At 47.3% G+C, this 19,725-nt stretch overlaps 1 protein-coding gene across 1 annotated transcript in view; it reads left to right on the top strand.

The window, feature by feature from the left end:
- The window catches only part of OBSCN (obscurin, cytoskeletal calmodulin and titin-interacting RhoGEF), a 249,742-nt gene that overhangs the window by 180,453 nt on the left and 49,564 nt on the right, over nt 1-19,725 (top strand). Inside the window, exons 87-94 of the mRNA XM_064162395.1 lie at nt 758-922; nt 3,505-3,663; nt 4,899-5,076; nt 6,820-6,933; nt 8,176-8,343; nt 8,609-8,711; nt 10,609-10,738; nt 12,364-12,472. Coding sequence (XP_064018465.1) covers nt 758-922; nt 3,505-3,663; nt 4,899-5,076; nt 6,820-6,933; nt 8,176-8,343; nt 8,609-8,711; nt 10,609-10,738; nt 12,364-12,472 — 1,126 coding nt within the window. The remainder of the gene's footprint in view (nt 1-757; nt 923-3,504; nt 3,664-4,898; nt 5,077-6,819; nt 6,934-8,175; nt 8,344-8,608; nt 8,712-10,608; nt 10,739-12,363; nt 12,473-19,725) is intronic.

Below are 19,725 nucleotides of genomic sequence, written 5' to 3'. Positions count from 1 at the left end.
CTGGGATGAAGGTTGGACTGGCTGCTCCTGGTGGTCCTTTCCAACCATAGTGATCCATAGTGATGAGATGTTGTGCTGAGGGCTTTGGGTTAGTCAAGGACTTGTCAGTGTGAAACTAATGCTTGGACTCGAGGAGCTTGAAGGGCTTTGCCAATCTAAGCAATTCTGTGATTCTCTTGTAGTTGCCTGCACCCTGGAGGTGTTCTGCACCAGGTTCAACAGAGTCTTGAGCAACCTGATCTAGTGGACGGTGTCCCTGCTCGTGGCAGGGAGGCTGGAACTAGAACACCTCTAAGGTCCCCTCCAACCCAAACCATTCTGTGATTCTATGAGTCTATGAACTTTTATGTATAGATTTTTTCTGAAAAGTTTTGCCTCGTTCTACCACCATGAAATGTTTCATCTGAAAAGCTTTCATCTGTCAGACTGCCTCAGGTTCTAGCCCAGACCACGAATGAAAGTGTCAAAGCAGCAAGTTTTGTAATGGTGTTCTTGTGGGAACAGTCAGAAAATAACCTCTGGAGTATTTGCTTCAACTTTGTCATATATACCAGGTTAGGAAAGCAGAAGCCAGACTGGCTGCAGAATGGGTAGGAAAGAGGAGACTTCAGTAGCTAAAAGCACGGGGTGAAAAAATGGGATAGAAGTGGCCCAGATGAAGGAGCTGGAAGAGATCTTGAAAAGCTCTTTGACTGTCAAGGACATGTTGGGTTTTTTTTGGACACAGCCCAACAACATTTTCCTTACTCATCTACAGGAATTGATCCGGAACAAAGCAAGGAATAGCCAAAACTGCACTCTGCTGGAGCAGGCTTATGCCATTGTGTCTGCACTCAGCCGAAGAGCAGAAAACAACCTCCATGTCTCGCTCATTGAGAACTACCCAGGGACCTTGGAGAGCCTTGGTGAACCCATCCGCCAGGTAACTGGACCTTCTCAGTCAGCATTAGTGCTGTGCATGCTGTCACTGGCCTTGGGTCCTGCAAGAGGGTCCTTCTGAAATCATATAGTATCACCAAGGTTGGAAGAGACCTCACAGATCATCAAGTCCAACCCTTTACCACACAGCTCAAGGCCAGACCATGGCACCAAGTGCCACGTCCAGTCCTGCCTTGAACAGCTCCAGGGACGGCGACTCCACCACCTCCCCGGGCAGCCCATTCCAGTGTCCAATGACTCTCTCAGGGAAGAACTTTCTCCTCACCTCCAGCCTAAATCTCCCCTGGCACAGCCTGAGGCTGTGTCCTCTTGTTCTGGTGCTGGCCACCTGAGAGAAGAGAGCAACCTCCTCCTGGCCACAACCACCCCTCAGGTAGTTGTAGACAGCAATGAGGTCTCCCCTGAGCCTCCTCTTCTCCAGGCTAACCAATCCCAGCTCCCTCAGCCTCTCCTCGTAGGGCTGTGCTCAAGGCCTCTCCCCAGCCTCGTCGCCCTTCTCTGGACACGCTCAAGCATCTCAATGTCCCTCCTAAACTGGGGGGCCCAGAACTGAACACAGCACTCAAGGTGTGGTCTAAGCAGTGCAGAGTACAGGGGCAGAATGACCTCCCTGCTCCTGCTGGCCACACCATTGCTGATGCAGGCCAGGATGCCACTGGCTCTCTTGGCCACCTGGGCACACTGCTGGCTCATGTTCAGGCGGGTATCAATCAGCACCCCCAGATCCCTCTCTGTCTGTCTGCTCTCAGCCACTCCGACCCCAGCCTGTATCTCTGCATGGGGTTGTTGTGGCCAAAGTGCAGCACCCTGCACTTGGAGCTATTGAACCCCATCCCATTGGACTCTGCCCATCTGTCCAGGCAGTCAAGGTCCCGCTGCAGAGCCCTTCTGCCCTCCAACCCAGTCACATCTGCCCCCAGCTTGGTGTCATCTGCAAACTTGCTGATGACTGACTCCATGCCCTCATCCAGATCATCTATGAAGATGTTAAAGAGGATGTGAAAAGGAGAAAGGGCTGCAGCAAAAGAGATGTGCCCAGAAGGTCAAGGGAGGTGATTCTGCCCCTCTGCACTTGTGATGTGCCACCTGGAGGTCTGCGTCCAGCCCTGCAGCCACCAATAGAAGGAGGACGTGGATCTGTTAGAGAGGGTCCAGAGGAGAGCCCCAAAGATGATCAGAGGGTTGGAGCACCTCTCCTTTGAGGAAAGGCTGAGGGAATTGGGGCTGTTCAGTGTGGAGATGTCTTCCAGAGGGACCTTACAACAGCCTTCCAACACCTGAAAGGGACCTACAGGAAAGTTGGAGAGGGACCTTTTTATAAGGGGATGTGGTGAAAGCACGAGGGGCAATGGCTTTGAACTAGAGCAGTGTCGCCATCCTTACTGTAAAATGTTTCTTGTTCACATCTAATCTAAGTCTCCCCTCTTGATTTGAAACCATCACCCCTCATCCTATCACTACACTCACTGATAAAAAGTCCTGCTTCATCAGTCCTGCAGAACCCAGGTCACAAACCTGTATGCATCTGAAGGGATGTGAAAGGAATGTCCTGCTGCAGCGAAGAGACCAAGTGCCTGTATAACATTTCTGCACAACACAGGGGATAGCATTTTCCATTATCATTGATACTGGTGGAGTGTGCCTGCTTGACATGAGCTCTGTGTTTTCCTGGAGGTTATTCTTCACCTGTACTCAGCACTGCTCAGGCCACACCTTGAGTACCTTGTCTAGTTCTGGGCTCCTCCATTCAAGAGAGATGTTGAAGGTGTCCAGAGAAGGGCAACAAAGCTGGTGAGGGGCCTGGAGCACAAACCCTATGAGGAGAGGCTGAGGGAGCTGGGGGTGTGCAGCCTGCAGAAGAGGAGGCTCAGGGCAGAGCTCATTGCTCTCTACAACTCCCTGAAGGGAGGCTGTAGCCAGGTGGGGTTGGGCTCTTCTGCCAGGCAAGCAGCAACAGAAGAAGGGGACACAGTCTCAAGTTGTGCCAGGGGAAGTCTAGGCTGGATGTTAGGAGGAAGTTGTTGTCAGAGAGAGTGATTGGCATTGGAATGGGCTGCCCAGGGAGGTGGTGGAGTCACTGTCCCCGGAAGTGTTCAAAGAGGGACCGGCTGGGGCACTTAGTGCCATGGTCTAGATGATTGGCCAGGGCTGGGTGCTAGGTTGGACTGGCTGATCTTGGAGGTCTCTTCCAACCTGGTTGATTCTATGATTTAAAGGTCAAAGTAATGACAACCACTGTGTGCACCCCTGTTGGTGCTGTCAGTCTGATGCATCAACTTTAACTTTAGAAGCAATCTGCTGTGCTGCAATAAACCAGAGACACACAAAGTGATGATGCAACAACAAACATCTGGTATCTCTTCACTGGAAAATGGTGGTGAGACATCATCATGGCATTAATTCCAGCCTTCTCACCATGTGCTTTTCCTTCCTTCTCTCTTTCTCTCTTTCTCTCTTTCTCTCTTTCTCTCTTTCTCTCTTTCTCTCTTTCTCTCTTTCTCTCTTTCTCTCTTTCTCTCTTTCTCTCTTTCTCTCTTTCTCTCTTTCTCTCTTTCTTTCTATCAGGGTCACTTCATTGTGTGGGAAGGAGCCCCAGGAGCTAGAATGGCATGGAAAGGACACAAAAGACATGTCTTCCTCTTCAAAAATTACATTGTGATCTGCAAACCAAAGCGAGACACAAAGACGGACACCTACAGTTACATCTTCAAGAACATCATGAAGGTCTGGACATGATATCCTCACCCACAGCATTTCTCTGTCACTGAGAACTTCTGGTTTAGATGGCCAACCTCTGGCCATCTAAATGGGACATCTTACTAATCCTGTTGTGCTGTTCCTGGGCCAAAGAGTGCCACACTTGTAGGGTTGGTGTGTCCCACCCTTGGGATACCCTTTAATGCTGGTTGATATGTTCCTGAAATGTGGTCATTTCTCCCAGGAAAATGTGTCCTGGGTAATCAGAAATGCAGGTAGACCAGGGAAAGGATGCAAAGTGACCCTGATTGCTGCTCATCTATGAGCATTGCATTGCTCATAGAGTCTTCAAAACTCTTTTGAAAGGGTGCAAATTATCCCTTCTGCTCTTGGAGCATCTGATATCGTTTTAATGGGAATGGCAGACCTCATGTCCACTGAAGAGGACACACACTGGCAGCAGTCGTCCCTGGGGCAGTTCAAGGCAATGTTGGACGTGGCACTTGGTGCCATGGTCTAGACTTGAGCTCTGTGGTAAAGGGTTGGACTTGATGATCTGTGAGGTCTCTTCCAACCTTGGTGATACTGTGATAATAGTTGTTTCCATTTCAAACCTTGATTGAAGATGGAGTATTGTGTCAAGTTTTGGGCTTCCTACTTCAAGAGGGACAAGGCTGTAGCAGGGAGTGCCCAACAGAGAGTGTGAGGTTAAGAGACTTGGAACACCTGTCTGATGAGGAAAGGCTGAGAGACCTGGGACTCCTTAGTCTAGAGAAGAGCAGCCTGAGAAGGGTTCTTATTGATGCTTACAAATACCTTAAAGGTGGGTGTCAAGAATAAGGGGCCAAGCTCTTTTCAGCACTGTCCTGTGATAGAACACTGGGCATACAAACTGGAACCCAGGAACTTCCACCTCAACGTGAGGAAAACTTTGTTAGCATGAGGGTGCCAAAGCCCAGGAACAGGCTGCTCAGAGAAGTTGTGGAGTCTCCTTCTCTGGAGAGTTTCAAGACTCATCTGGATGTGTTCCTGTGTGGCCTGCCCTGGGTGATCATGCTTTAGCAGAGGGGTTGGACTCAATGATCTCCAGAGGTCCCTCCTGGCCCCTAACATTCTATGATGCTGTGGTTCTGGTTGGCAAAGGCTAGGTCTGGATTTGAACCATCCTAGTCCAGGATTTCAGCTGTGGGACAGGTCGTGGCTGGAATTCAGCCCTGAGAGCACAGGGTGCCTGTTGAGTTTTGTGTCCTTCTGTCACACAGCTGAACAACATAGATGTGAATGACTTGGTGGAAGGGGACGACCGGGCCTTTGAGATCTGGCACGAGCGGGAGGACTTGGTCCGCAAGTACCTCCTGCAGGCGCGCACGGTCAACATCAAGAACTCCTGGGTGAAGGACATCTGTGGCATACAGCAGCGCATCAGTGAGCCACTCTGGAGTGAGTATGGTCCAATTCAGCCCAAACCTAGGAGTTTTTCCTTCAGCAGGCTCTATAACTCAGGAAAGAGAAAAGAGAGAGAGGGGTCATTTGCCACCTGCAATGGTTTGGGAATTACCCCCCCCTCCCCTTATGAAATCACCCAGACTAGACTCAGCCAGCTGGAAGTTAAGAATGAAGCTTTGTATTCACAGCTTAGCACAACATACAAGCAGATAGTTACAGTATGTACACAGCTATAGACAGAAGTAGACAAGTTAAAAGTAATAGAGAAGCACAACAGCCCTCCCAGAAACCAGAGTCTCCAGGAGGGGTTCCCAACCACCCTTCCACCTTCTTTCTACTCCTCTACCTTCCCCCAGAGTTTGCCTTACATGCAAGGTGAGTTTGGTGGGCTGGCCAGGGGAGTTAGAAGCAGAACTAGTTGGGTTACACAGCCAAAGCCCAGGAAGAAAAGCACAGGCACCAACTCTGATAGATAGAGACTCTCACACTCTCACACACTGTTTTATCTATATTTGTGTCCTTGGTTTTGTACATCTCAGCAAGCCTATGAGTGAAGCAGACATCACCACTGTTTTCTTTCCACAGCCTATCATCTATTTTTTCCTCATTAAAACATTCCAGTTAGCCTCAAACCAGCACCCTCTCCCAGCCCTCTTCTTGCATTCATAGAGGTGAATCTCTATTGACTTCCTGGCACTTACTTGCTGCTGTGAGTTGGGAAGCAGGACCCTGCTTGAGATTTTCAAAGGCAATTGGTCCAGATGAGCTGCGAGGATCAGCAAGGAGGGTTAGAAAGCCAAATGAGTTGGGTTAGACAGCCCAGGGAGAAGCACAGATTCTGAGACACACACACACACTTATCTATATTTATGTTCTTGGTTTTATACATCTTTTATACATACTCTTGTCTCCATTTGTGTTCTTGGTTTTGCACATCTCAGCAAGCCTATGAGTGAAGCAGACATCACCACTGTTTTCTTTTCACAGCCTATCATCTGATTTCTCTCATTAAAATATTCCAGTTGGCCTCAAACCAGCACCCTCTCCCAGCCCTCTTCTTGCATTCGTAGAGGTGAATCTATATTGACTTCCTGGCACTTACTTGCTGCTGTGAATTGGGAAGCAGGACCCTGCTTGAGATTTTCAAAGGCAATTGGTCCAGATGAGCTGCGAGGATCAGCAAGGAGGGTTAGAAAGCAAAATGAGTTGGGTTACACAGCCCAGGGAGAAGCACAGACTCTGAGACACACACACACACTTATCTATATTTATGTTCTTGGTTTTATACATCTTTTATACATGCTCTTATCTGTATTTGTGTTCTTGCTTTTATACATACTCTTGTCTCCATTTGTGTTCTTGTTTTTATACATCTCAGCAAGCCTGTGAGTGCAGTAGACATCACCATTGTTTTTCTTTTCACAGCCTATCATCTAATTTCTCTCATTAAAATATTCCAATTTGCCTCAAGCTGGCACACCACCTCTTAAACTGAACTAGGGTCAGAGCTTCTCCTTTAGTAACAGGCATTTAACAGCCTGAATTTAGTCTCACACAAGTCAGGACAGCAAGTCACCTGAGAAGTCACTACCTGCTCAAATTTCCTGCTCAGCTTTCCATCCTGAACCTCACAGATCTGCACAAACTTTGCCTTTCTTAGCTTACTTCTCATCAGCCAACCTGTGGACAGAGCTTCCATCCTCCAAACTAACATGCTTGCTTACTCTGATGTTTCAGTACCTCCAGACTTTGAGGAGGAACTGGCAGACTGCACAGCAGAGCTGGGAGAGACAGTCAAGCTGGCTTGCAAAGTTACAGGAGCTCCTAAGCCATCTGTCAGCTGGTACAAAGGTATGAGCAGCAAGTCATGGAATTCATCCTCTAAAGTTGTTCTCCACCTGTATTCTTTGTGCTAATTGATTTTGTGTAATCTAAAAGCTTAGAGATAGCCTAGGTACCTAGAAGTAACCCTCTAAAAGAAGGACTTGTGCTTGCTGGTGGATTAATATGGACCAGCAATGTGCACTAACAGCCCCAAAAGCCAGTTGCATCCTGAGCTGCATCCCCAGCTGTGTGGCAGCAGGTGGAGGAAGGGGATTCTGCCCCTCTGCTCTCCTGAGACCCCACCTGCAGTGCTGGATCCAGCTTTGGGTTTCTCAGCACAAGAAAGGCACAGATCTGTTGGAGTGGACTGTGTCCCTTTCTTCTGTTGCTGCTTGCCTGACAGAAGAGACCAACCCCACCTGGCTATAGCCAGGTCTGTCCTGAGCCTCCTCTTCTGCAGGCTGCACACCCCCAGCTCACTCAGCCTCTACTCACAGGGCTGTGCTCCAGACCACTCACCAGCTTTATCTCCCTTCTCTTCAAAAAAGTTGGAAGAGACCTCCAAGATCATCCAGCCCAACCCTGAACCCAGCCATGGCAAATCAACCAGACCATGGCACTAAGTGCCTCATCCAGTCTGTTCTTGAACACCTCCAGGGATGGTGACTCCACCACCTCCCTGGGCAGCCCATTCCAATGCCAATCACTCTCTCTGACAACAACTTCCTCCTAACATCCAGCCTACAGCTCACCCAGCACAACTTGAGACTGTGTCCCCTTCTTCTGTTGCTGCTTGCCTGGCAGAAGAGCCCAACCCCACCTGGCTATAACCTCCCTTCAGGTAGTTATAGACAACAATGAGGTCTGCCCTGAGCCTCCTCTTCTGCAGGCTGCACACCCCCAGCTCCCTTAGCCTCTTCTCACAGGGTTTGTTTTCCAGGCCCCTCACCAGCTTTGTCACCCTTCTCTGGACATGTTCCAGCCCCTCAACATCTCTCTTGAATGGAGGAGCCCAGAACTGGACACAGCACTCAAGGTGTGGCCTGAGCAGTGCTGAGTACAGGGACAGAAAACTGAGAGAAATATAATATAACATAAAATAATAATAATAATAATAAAGAGCTCATTCCTCAACTAGTAACATGAACTTCAATAAACCAAATACAACTCAATCCTCCCAAGCCAAAAAGCTGTGTGAAATTCCCAAGGTGGAAACATTAATGATACTTAAACTCTTTCTGAAGTCCTTTTCTCCTCTTTGTCTTTTAGATGGAAAACCTGTGGAGGTAGATCCCCATCACATTATAATAGAAGATCCAGATGGTTCCTGCACGCTGATCTTGGACAACCTAACAGGCATTGACTCAGGGCAGTACATGTGCTTTGCTTCCAGTCCTGCTGGAAATGCCAGCACCTTAGGGAAGATCCTTGTTCAAGGTAAAGTCCCCCCCAGATGCATTGCCTTATAGAGCTCTGCTGTGTAATGCCTTAAACCCAACTGTTAGGACATCCCAGAAGTTCTGCATAACCCTTTGAAAGAGATTATGTGATGATGTACAGCTGTGGTCAGCTGTTCTTAGGTCCAAAAGTCAGGCCTTTAGTGTCTTGTTTGTAGACATCAGGAGGATTGTCTGGTGAGGGGCACGTCCCTCGTGCTTGCTCATGTTTCCAGCTACTAGCTGTGTTTATTTTTGCTTTGCAGTGCCCCCACGGTTTGTGAACAAGGTTAGAAATGCTTATTTTGTGGAGGGAGAAGATGCTCAGTTCACCTGTACTATTGAAGGAGCACCGAGGCCTCAGATCAGGTCAGTTCTGCCAGCCACACTGGAGCTAATCCTGTCTTCCCATTTTAAATGGTCAGAAGAGTCTAATGCCCTGGCTTTCAAGGTTATGGCCTTTTCTTCTCAGGGCTTTCCACCTTAACCCCATTGCAACACTGACACTTCTTGATCACAGGATCACAGATGTCAGGGGTTGGAAGGAACCCAAAGAGATCAGCGAGTCCAACCCCTGTGCCAGAGCAGGACCACACAATCTAGCTCAGGGCACAGAGGAACACATCCAGACAGGCCTTGAAAGGCTCCAGGGATGGAGACTCCACAACCTCTCTGGGCAGCCTGTGCCAGTGCTCTGGGACCTTTACAGGAAAGAAGTTCCCCCTTGTGTTGAGCTGGAACCTCCTGTGCTGCAGCTTACACCCATTGCTCCTTGTCCCATCCCAGGGAGCAGTGAGCAGAGCCTGTCCCCCCTCCCCTGACCCCCAGCCCTCAGATGTGTATAAACATTGATTAAATCCCCTCTCAGTCTTCTCTTCTCCAGACTAAGCAGCCCCAGGTCCTCAGCCTCTCCTCACCAGGCAGTGCTCCAGTCCCCTAATCATCCTCCTAGCCCTCCCTTGAGCATTCTCCAGCAGATCCCTGTCCCTCTTCAACTGGGGAGCCCAAAACTGAATGCTGTGCTCCTGAGATTCTCAGCAACAAATTCTAGTTAACATCTGAAATGAAATGCCTGCAGGTAATCCCTGCTATAGGATTGTACCAGTTCTACTGCCATGCCAACACTTTCTCAGTCCTTCACCCTGCTTGAATTGATTTAGTCAGCAACCACTCTGGGTTATTCAGGGAAAAAAAGCTCAGCCTGTATTCTCATGATTTGAAGCCCTTTTTCCTGCTTTGACTGATGAGATTTCATGAGAAGAATCTCATAACTCTGGTCAGTTTAGTTTCCATTTTTTATCTACTCTCCTGTAGACCTAGATTGCATTTGTCTGATGATGCGCTCTTGAGTTCGTTGCTTACTGGTCTGGTAGCTGGATCAGTGAGCTAAGGACCTCTTGGAGAGGCTGAGGGAGCTGGGGGTGTTTAGCCTGGATAAGAGGAGGCTCAGGGGTGACCTCATTGCTGTCTACAACTACCTGAAGGGAGGATGTAGCCAGGTGGGGTTGGGCTCTTCTGCCAGGCAAGCAGCAACAGAAGAAGGGGACACAGTCTCAAGTTGTGCCAGGGCAGGTCTAGGCTGGATGTTAGGAGGAAGTTGTTGGCAGAGAGAGTGATTGGCATTGGAATGGGCTGCCCAGGGAGGTGGTGGAGTCACTGTGGCTGGAGGTGTTGAAGTCAAGCCTGGCTGGGGCACTTAGTGCCAATGGTCTAGGTGAGTGGATAGGGCTGAGTGCTATGTTAGACTGGATAATCTTGGAGGTCTCTTCCAACCTGCTTGATTCTATGGTTCTTTACACACCCTGTAACTCAACCTTTTTAATTTGTGGGGAGCTGAAATAGAAATGGGAAGTTTTCAAGTGCAGAAACAAAATCATTGAATTATTTTGGCTGGAAAATCCCTCTAAGGTCATTGAGTCCAACCATTGACCTAACACCACCACAGCCACTAAACCATCTCCCAAGCTGCTGTGTCTGCACATTTCTTGAACACTTCCATGGATGGTGACTCCATGGATGTGAGGAGGAAGTTCTTCACTGAGAGAGTGATTGGCATTGGAATGGGCAGCCCAGGGAGGTGGTGGAGTTGCTGTCCCTGGAGAAAAACCTGCCTGAGGCACTTAGTGCCATGGTCTGGTTGACTGGCCAGGGCTGGGTGCTAGGTTGGACTGGATGATCTTGGAGGTCTCTTCCAACCTGGTTGATTCTGTGACTCTTCACAGCACACCTTTTGTCCTGTCTAATACTCAGTGTTTTCTACATGCAGGTGGTACAAGGATGGTGTACTCTTGAAGGACACAAGCAAATACCAGACTTTCAGTGAACCACGGAGTGGCATAATAGTCCTGGTGGTCAAGAACCCTTCCAATGAAGATATGGGACACTATGAATGTGAGGTAAGTTTGGAGGGGTGTAAAGATCTGCCACCTGATGGGACATAGGCAGGAGAACTCATTTTCCTGGGAGATATTAATTGCATGGGCCTAGTGGCTGAGTGATCACTGCTGCCTGTCATACACAAAAGGTTTCTACAAAGTCAAATTCTCCTCAGCTGTGGATTGTCAACCTCCAAGAGCTTAGAACATTCTGACCTGAGAGCTTGGCTGTTCAAATCATAATTTTGTAAGCTCATTCTGCAGCTTAAATCCAGGTCCTCTAAAGGAACCTCTTAAAAGTTCAAGGCTAATATGGTGTTTTGTTCCTGGACCACCTTTACATCAGGACAGATTGACATTGCTACAAAGAAACCTTCCAAAGCCAAAAGAGAAATATCTAAATAGAGGCACAAATCACTGTTTATTATTTATTTATTCTTAGCAAGTGTTTGTGGAAGTATCTAATAAATCAAGAGGAAGGTATGGTCAAATGTTTTCTAGTAATCAGTTGTGGTCTCTGCACTGATTGCAGTAAAATAGTAATATGCTCTCAGGGTTTGGCAATCCAAACAAATCAACCTTGGGTTAGAAAAGTGCCAGGGATCAGTGCCTGTCTCAGCTCACAGCCACTGCACAGAATTGTTAGGGAAGTTTGATGAATTTAGAATCATAGAATCAGTCAGAGTTGGAAGGGACCACAAGGATCATCTAGTTCCAACCCCCCTGCCATGGGCAGGGACACCCTACCCTAGAGCAGGCTGGCCAGAGCCCCCTTCAGCCTGGCCTTAAACATCTCCAGCCATGGGCCTCAACCACCTCCCTGGGCAACCCAGTCCAGCCTCTCACCACTCTTATGCTCAACAACTTCCTCCTCACCTCCAGGCTGACTCTCCCCACCTCCAGCTTTGCTCCATTCCCCCTGGAGAATAAATCTTATGAGGAGCAACTGAGGGAGCTGGGGATGGTTAGTTTGAAACAGAGGAGGCTGAGGGGAGACCTCATTGCTCTCTACAGCTACCTGACCCTGACATCATGGAGAGGCTGCTGCCAGGCTCTGCTCACAAGTAGTTGGAGGCAGAACGAGGGGGAATGGCCTCAAGCTGAGAATGGGGAGGCTTAGACTGGACATTAGGAAAAAGCTTTTTGCAGAGAGAGTGGTCAGGCACTGGAATGAGCTGCCCAGGAAGGTGGTGGAGTCACCCACCCTGGCTGTGTTTAAGGGTGGTTTGGATGTGGTGCTTAGGGCTATGGTTTAAGGTGAATCTTGTAGAGTAGGGTTCTGTGTTGGTCTTGGTGATCCTGAGGGGCTTTTCCTACCCTGTGATTCTCTGAGTCTGTAATTATTTGTCAGAACACCATGCTAGCTGGAGGTGTCTCTGCTCACTGCAGGGGGGTTGGAGTCCATGACCTTTAGAAGACTAGATGCCATGTAAAAGCCCTTTCCAACCCAAAGCCATCCTATGACTCCATGTTGCTCCACTGAGCAGCAGTGTGTTCATTCAAGCTGCAGCTTGAGTATGGGGGGGTTGGGTGGGGTCACACCTTCTGTGTGATTTCTGTTATGGTGAACTTCTAATGTATAGGAGGAAGGTTTCATTACACACCCCCACCTTGTGTTTCATTTGGTGCTGCATCATTCTCTTTAGCTGATGAACAGATTAGGGTCTGCAAAAAGCGGAGCAGAACTTTACCACCACACTGCTGCAGCCCTGACCCAAGAAAGGAGAGGAGGAGACCAAGCCATTACAATAGAAGGTATGATCCCTGACCAGCTCTGTAAGTATGTCAGTGAACTACTCTCTAAAGCCACCTGGCTGAGGATCTTTGAGGATATTTGCCATGTTGATTGTCAGTGTACATGTATCTGTCTGTCCATCCAGATGTGCATGGGGATACTGCACAGCTCAGCTCTATACCCATCACCATCTGTTGATTTCCAAACCTGGCAAATCAGCTTCATCATATAATGTTCATAAAGGCATTATATGACAGAGCAGGAGCAAATGAAGGGTATGTCACACCACCACTAGGGCAAGAAAGATGTTTTTCATTCCTCTCTGCATACTTGTAAACCTGTGTCAGCCTGGTAGAATGTGAGTTGCTGTCAAGGTCCAGAGAACAGAGATGAACAATATCTCTGTTCAGAGGAGCAAGATCTGTTCTTACAGATTCCTGTGTTGTGAAATTAAAGCACAAGCGAGACCATAGATCACCACAGAACCATTTATTAAAGGATAAAGTTGAACAAAACAGAGGGAGATAGAGAAGGGGGAAGAGAGAGAGAGAGGGAACAATGGAGGAAAAGAGCAGAAGCAGGAGAGGAAAAGAGCAGGGACTATATTACCATCAGCTGAAGATGAGTGGGGAAAGAGAGACCTGTCCGTGGCCCACTCATGGATGTTCTTCTGTGGAGTTTGTCAGGAGTGCTTCTGGTGGAGGTGCTGCAGTGGAGGTCCATGGGTGGAGGTGCTCTGGTGGAGATGCACACCTTGGCAGGCATTGCTCATGTCTTTGTATGCAGTTTTTTAGATCAGGTGCAGCTCCCCAGGGAATCTTCCTGTGTATTCTGCATTCACAGGGGCCCAGCTGTGGCACCTGGGAGGGTCTCTGTCCTCTCCCTGCACAGCTTCCCTGACCATACCCTAAATACACAGAAGACTTTTCTCTTCTGGGTAGCTGACATAAGATGTGAACATCCTGGGCATTCCAGCCAGGCTAAGGTCCAGGAAGGCCACAAAGGTTCTGTGTCTCTGTTGATGTGCATCCCTGAGCATTCAGCCAGGAACCTGGGCTGAGCCCGGGAAGACCACAAAGGTTCTGTATCTCTGTTGATGTGCATCCCTGAGCATTCAGCCAGGAACCTGGGCTGAGCCCAGGAAGTCCACAAAGGTTCTGTACCTCTGTTGATGTGCATCCCTGAGCATTCAGCCAGGAACCTGGGCTGAGCCTAGGAGGGTAACAAAGATGCTGTGTCTCTGTTGATGTGCATCCCTGAGCATTCATCCAGGAACCTGGGCTGAGCCTAGGAGGGTAACAAAGATGCTGTGTCTCTGTTGATGTGCATCCCTGAGCATTCAGCCAGGAACCTGGGCTGAGTCTGGAAGGGTAACAAAGGCAATCTTTATCTTTGTTGATGACCGAGGGAGAGACAATTTAGACTCTCACAGTTGTGCACTCCTGAAAGCAATCAGGAGCCAGTCAGTAAGGCTGCAGGCACATTGAGATGATCTCTGAAGTACCACTGAAGACCACCTGGAGCGAGTGAGAAAGCAGAACCGACAGCAGTTCATCTTGAGCACTAATCAGTAGTGGATCCATCATCTAGGGCTCTTCAGGTGTTAGGCAGCAGAGAGTCATAGAATCTGATAGTCTGGTTTCTGCAGTTTTCACCTGAGCTGGTGAAACAAGTCACTGAATTTTGCACCCATCCAGCAACACATCTCTTTCTTGGTATCTTTAGGCTGCCACTGCTTAGTTACCTTCTTACCAAAAGGATTTCCACAGGCAGTGTGTTAGACCTGCTTGTTACAAACTCATCACAACTCAGTTTAGATCAGTGGCTGCATCATCCTGAGGAATATCTCCTGGCATAGGGAACTGGTTCTTTGTGCACCTCAGAAGGGTCTTTTGGCTGGCTGAGCATGGGCCAGCCAGTGCTGTCTCTCTCAAACGGTTCCCAGCAGTGGTTCAGGACACAGTACAGCCAAGGAGCCACCTAGGTCCTTTCAGTACTTAAAGGAGCTGCTTAGAAAGCTGGGGACAGGCTTCAGCAGAGCCTGTTATGACAGGGCAGAGAGTGAAAGTTCTGAACTGAAAGACTAGAGAGGAGGAAGACATGTTTTTATGCTAAGAGTGGTGTAACTCTGGCTTAGGATGCCCATAATGGTGGTAGAAGGCCTATTGCTTGAACTATTCCAGGGCTCTGAGCAACCTGCAAGTGTCCCTGGTGACTGCAGGGGGATTGGAATGGATGACCTTTAAAGGTCCCTTCTCCCCCAAACCATTCTGAGAGTCTTTAATTCTATAACTCTTTCAGCACAGTAAACCTTAAAGTGTTTGAATACTTTGCCTTTGCTATGCCCCAAAGACAGAAAATTAGGCTGCTTGAAGGATGTAGAGGAGCACCAACAAACCTCTTAGGGTGGCATATTTTGGTGAAGTTCCCTTGCACCAAGGCAGAAAATGCTGTGAAAACAAACAAGAATTGTACAACAGCATTAGGAGCATTGCTCAGCCCTTGGGGTTGCAAATGTGTGTGTGTGTGTGTGTGTGTGTTTGGCCCCAAATTACTTCTGTGCTGTTATTCTCAGAGTCATAAATGAAACAATTGATGAGCTTGGCTGAAGAAATGCAATTGGAGCCTGCCTGGAAGCTTCAGAAATGTTATGAAGTAGCTTTTGGTCTGTGATGTGCAATTGCTTGAATTTGGTAATAGGGAAGGGACTAGACCCTTGGAACATGCCCAAGGAGGAGCAGAGGGAGAGCTGCTTCAGGCCAGTGGAGCACAGAGCAGGCTCACCCATGGAGCAAGAGGATTGTTCTGAGCAGAAGCTCATCAGGGATGCATTTGGCAGAATGCACTTGACCGAGGAGGGAATTCGTTGCTTTCCTGGGCATCAATAACCAGCTTTGATCTACCAATGGAAAAAATCAGGTTCACCTGGCAAAGAACTGGAGGACAGATGGATCTCATGAAGGATTTCTCTTTCCATCCTTACAATCCTTTCCCTTTGTGAAAATGGGATTATTTGTAACTTCACCAAGAGGACAACATTACTGCTGTGTGGTACTATTACAACAGAACATAGATAACTCTGTCTGTTTCCTAGCTCACCTGCACAGTGGGTCTAAGTTTTACCTGCTTGATCGTTGGTTCTGTTCAATGACCATTGTCAGAGTCTCCTGAAGCACCCAAGGGGCTTTAGTTGCCACTGTATTAGTTTTTATCCTCCTGCCTGTCTGTACTGTTTATTATACTGAATCAAATCCACTGTCACAATTTGGGATACCATTAGTCCAGTGGTTTAATGAGCCCTGACCTGCAGTAAATGATGGTCCAACAAACACCATGGATCTCAAAACCTCTTGTCATTAAGCTTTAAATTCACACCATGGGGATTTACTGATCTCTTGGAAGGCCCAAATCCAGAAAGGATGGTAACCACTGGACTAAACGGGTCCCTTTGTGAGCACCCACAGCTTGGGCTGCAAGCCTGAAATGCTGAGATCTGCCTTCAGCTACACCTGGTTGCTGCACTGAAGTCAATAGAGAGGTAGTTTAAAAATTGGGATTTTTTTTCCTTTTCTGTGGGATTGGAACCACTGTAACTAAAAGAAGATTCTTCTCTTTGACTTCAATTTGACTGTCTGCTTTGCACCTTGCTGCTTAACCTACGCCAGGCAGATCTGGGTTGATGTGCTCTGGCCTCCCTGTTTAACATGTTCCCAGTGCAATTCGTTCATCCCAGGCTCACTAACTTCTACATTTTTGGAGGAAAACAAAGCCCAGTGGTATTGAAAGGTGTTGCATGGATGAGCAGGTCCAGGACTATAAGATGATAGTTGATAGTAGAAGATGGAATCAGCTGCACAAGTGGAGATAAGCAAAGTCAGAAAGCCCAGAACAGTTACAGCTAGGCAACAGAAATCTCTCCATAGTATTGCTTTAGATCTCATGCAGAGCTTTGGGCAAGTCTGGATGCCTCTGGTAATACCCTGCTTGCAGGGGAAAGCCCAAAAAATGAGGCTCTGAGGTTGAAGCTTGCTTTAGAACACAGAGAAGCTTTGGGGCTCTTAGTGCTACCCTTTTAGCCAAGCAGTTTTGTGCTCTGACATTGTTAGTTGCCTGATTAGGGTGGTGATTAGCATATTTGTCTTGTTATTCTGTTATCATGGTTACTTAGCCTCATTTTGGAGCTGGCCATGTGGCTGTTAGTGCAAATTCAAGAGAGCACATCCTGCCTTTACAACTACTTCCAACACTACAGGAGAGGAGCCTTGTTTCTTAGAGAGGGTGCAAAACGCTCCCATTTGATCCACAAAATTCAGTGTTATGTCCATGAACTGCTCATATTAAGCTGAGCTTTAGCAGCTCATGTCAAATTTGTGCATCCCCTGTTGCAGGCTAACCTCTGAGGTGGAGCAGAAGAGGGGTGAAAGCTGAGCAGTGCTCCTGTGGCTTGTGCCACACGCAGGAAAAATAGGTTTGTGTTTCTGTAAATGGAGAAAACAGACTTAAAGGTTGTAATAAAGGCTACAAACCACCTTTTATCCATTCAGAGCAACAGGAGCTGACTTATCCTAAATGCTTCATCACTTTTAAGTCAATGATTTAATGTATTAACCAAAGAGGGAGTCTTGTCCTAGAGAAGCACTGGCTGATCCTAATGCTTACAGCTCATAACCTGCTTATCAGGGGCTCCTGCTTGGCAAAGCTGTTTGTCCTAAAATGCTGTTGAACAAGTTGAAATGATAAATCTGGTGCCAAAATGGATGCAGAATATTTTCCTCTCGGGGGAAAAGAGAAAAAGAGGAAAGGAGAAAAAAAACAAACAAACCAAAACTAAATTCTCTCATCCTACTTTCATGTGGTTCTATCCTTCACATAGGATTGCTTAAACCCTCCCTCACACCTTGGCCAGCACACATAAAACTGAGTTGTCAGGCACTAAAGCCATCAGGGCCCCTGTACTCTGTCATTTATGGCTTTCTCATCCCAAACCTGGCAAACTTTTGGATGCTGAATGCCTTTGACATCTGCTACATACAGAAACATTGCCATGGATGTCTGGGAGAACTGCAAGAACAGACATTAACAGAGAGAACAATAAAGAACCTTCCTCTTACTGGGAGATTTCACTAAATCCATATTTAATTATCATCCAGATACAGTTGTTAGCTCTAGAAACCACCTTTGGTTAGGTGTATAATGAAATTAGCACCTAAATACAGTCATCAACCTGACCATATAAACCACCTCTACCTAGGTGTACCATGAAATGAATTCCCATCTGCATCAGAAGTGATGCTCTTGCTTCAGAGAGTGACAGGACTAGGGGGAATGGAGCAAAGCTGGAGAGGGATAGGTTCAGACTGGACCTGAGGAGGAAGTTCTTCACCATGAGAGTGGTGAGAGCCTGGAATGGGTTGCCCAGGGAGGCTATTGAGACCCTGTCCCTGGAGGTGTTTAAGGCCAGGCTGGCTGAGGCTCTGGCCAGATGATCTAGGGTAGGGTGTCCCTGGGCATGGCAGGGGGGTTGGAACTGGCTGATCCTTGTGGTCCCTTCCAACCCTGACTGATTCTATGATTCTATTCTGTTATTCTATGTTGCTTCTGGATTCACCTCATGACATAATTTGATGAGATTTTTCTAAAGAGCCATTATTTTCTAAATCCATATTTAATTCTCATCCAGATACAGTTGTTAGCTCTAGAAACCACCTTTGGTTAGGTGTACAATGAAATTAGCACCTAAATACAGTCATCAACTTAACTCTATAAACCACCTCTACCTAGGTGTACCATGAAATGAATTCCCATCTGCATCAGAAGTGATGCTCTTGCTGCTTGTGGAGTCATCTCACAGCATAATTTGGTGAGATTTAAGAGTTATAGGGAAATCTCACAATCTCAATTTAAGGGTTTGAAAATTCAGGGAGGATTTTGAAGCTGGGTGCAGTGTTTGAGCCCTCAGCTCATCTTCTGTCATTGTATAATTAGAGAATCATAGAATCAAGCAGGTTGGAAGAGACCCCCAAGCTCAGCCAGTCCAACCTAGCACCCAGCCCTATCCAATCAACCAGACCATGACACTAAGTGCCTCATCCAGTCCACTTCAAGAAAAGGTTGTGAATGATTTAGCTGAGGCCAGGTAAAAGGTTGTGCTCTCATTCTGTTCAGAGAGAAAAGGATTTTGCTTTTTACTTACTCCTTAAACTACAACCTCTCATTTCCAAGCAGGTTTTTCTTTAAGCCCACCTCCTTCTGCAGTGGTTCCTTTGACTCTGTTGGAAATTACCCTACAGTCTGACATGCTTCAATGAGGCAAGGCCCTGCAAAGAGCTCTAGGTGATCATTAACACCCACATTAGCAGGGAATTCTTTCTCATTAGGATGGAGTTTCATGTTTCACCTAAAGGCAGAGTAAAAGCCTTGGAAGGAAAAAATAGGTTAAAGTATTGTAAAAGTATTTTTACTTGTCAGTCAGTGCATTTTGGGACACTCTCAGCACCACTCAGCAGTTAGTTAAGAAATAATACAGGAACTACAAATCCCCTGGGTGAGGACTCTTTGTGACTTTAGCTTTTATAGACCTACCTGAAGAGGGCTCCAAGAAAGCTGAGGAGGGATGTGGTGGAAGGTCCAAATTATGCCTAAGAACACATATCCATCAGGATGTTTTACAAGAGCTTGCTGTGATAGGAGGAGAGGGAGTGGATTTAAACTGGAAGAGGGTAGACTGAGATTGCATATTAGAAAGAAATTCTTTGCAGTGAGGGTAGTGAGACACTGGCACAGGTTGTCCTGGGAGGTTTGTGGATGCTCCCTCCCTGGAAGTGTTCAAGGCCAGGCTGGACAAAGCTTTGAGCAACTTGGTCTAGTGGAAGGGAAGTTGGAACTAGAAGATCTTTAAGATCCCTTCCAACCCAAACCATTCTATGATTCTGTGATTTTCAAGCTGCAGTTCACTTTTAATTGTAACAACTGGAAATTACCAGAGTTTATTGTAGGCTGCCTGGAAGATTGCAAACCAATTGCTGGACAAATTATCATGAAGCTAAATTCAGGGGGGGTTAGAAACTTTGTTGTTTATCAAATCAAAGTGAGACTTGCTTCTTTCTTCCAGATCTCAAACAGGCTCAGCAGTTCAGGGTGTGCTCAAACCAGTCTGGTTCAAAGAGTGCCTTAATTTTATTCCAGCAGCTAGCATGGGAACCTGCCTAAGATCTCTCTTAGCTCTTCAGATGGTATCTTTCTTACTGTTAAAAACACACCTGTTAAGGAATAC

Source organism: Pogoniulus pusillus, chromosome 23, assembly GCF_015220805.1.
Source record: "Pogoniulus pusillus isolate bPogPus1 chromosome 23, bPogPus1.pri, whole genome shotgun sequence".
NCBI classification, from domain to species: domain Eukaryota; kingdom Metazoa; phylum Chordata; class Aves; order Piciformes; family Lybiidae; genus Pogoniulus; species Pogoniulus pusillus.
The sequence above is the reverse complement of the archived record's forward strand: the minus strand, read 5'-3'. Positions and strand labels throughout refer to the sequence as shown.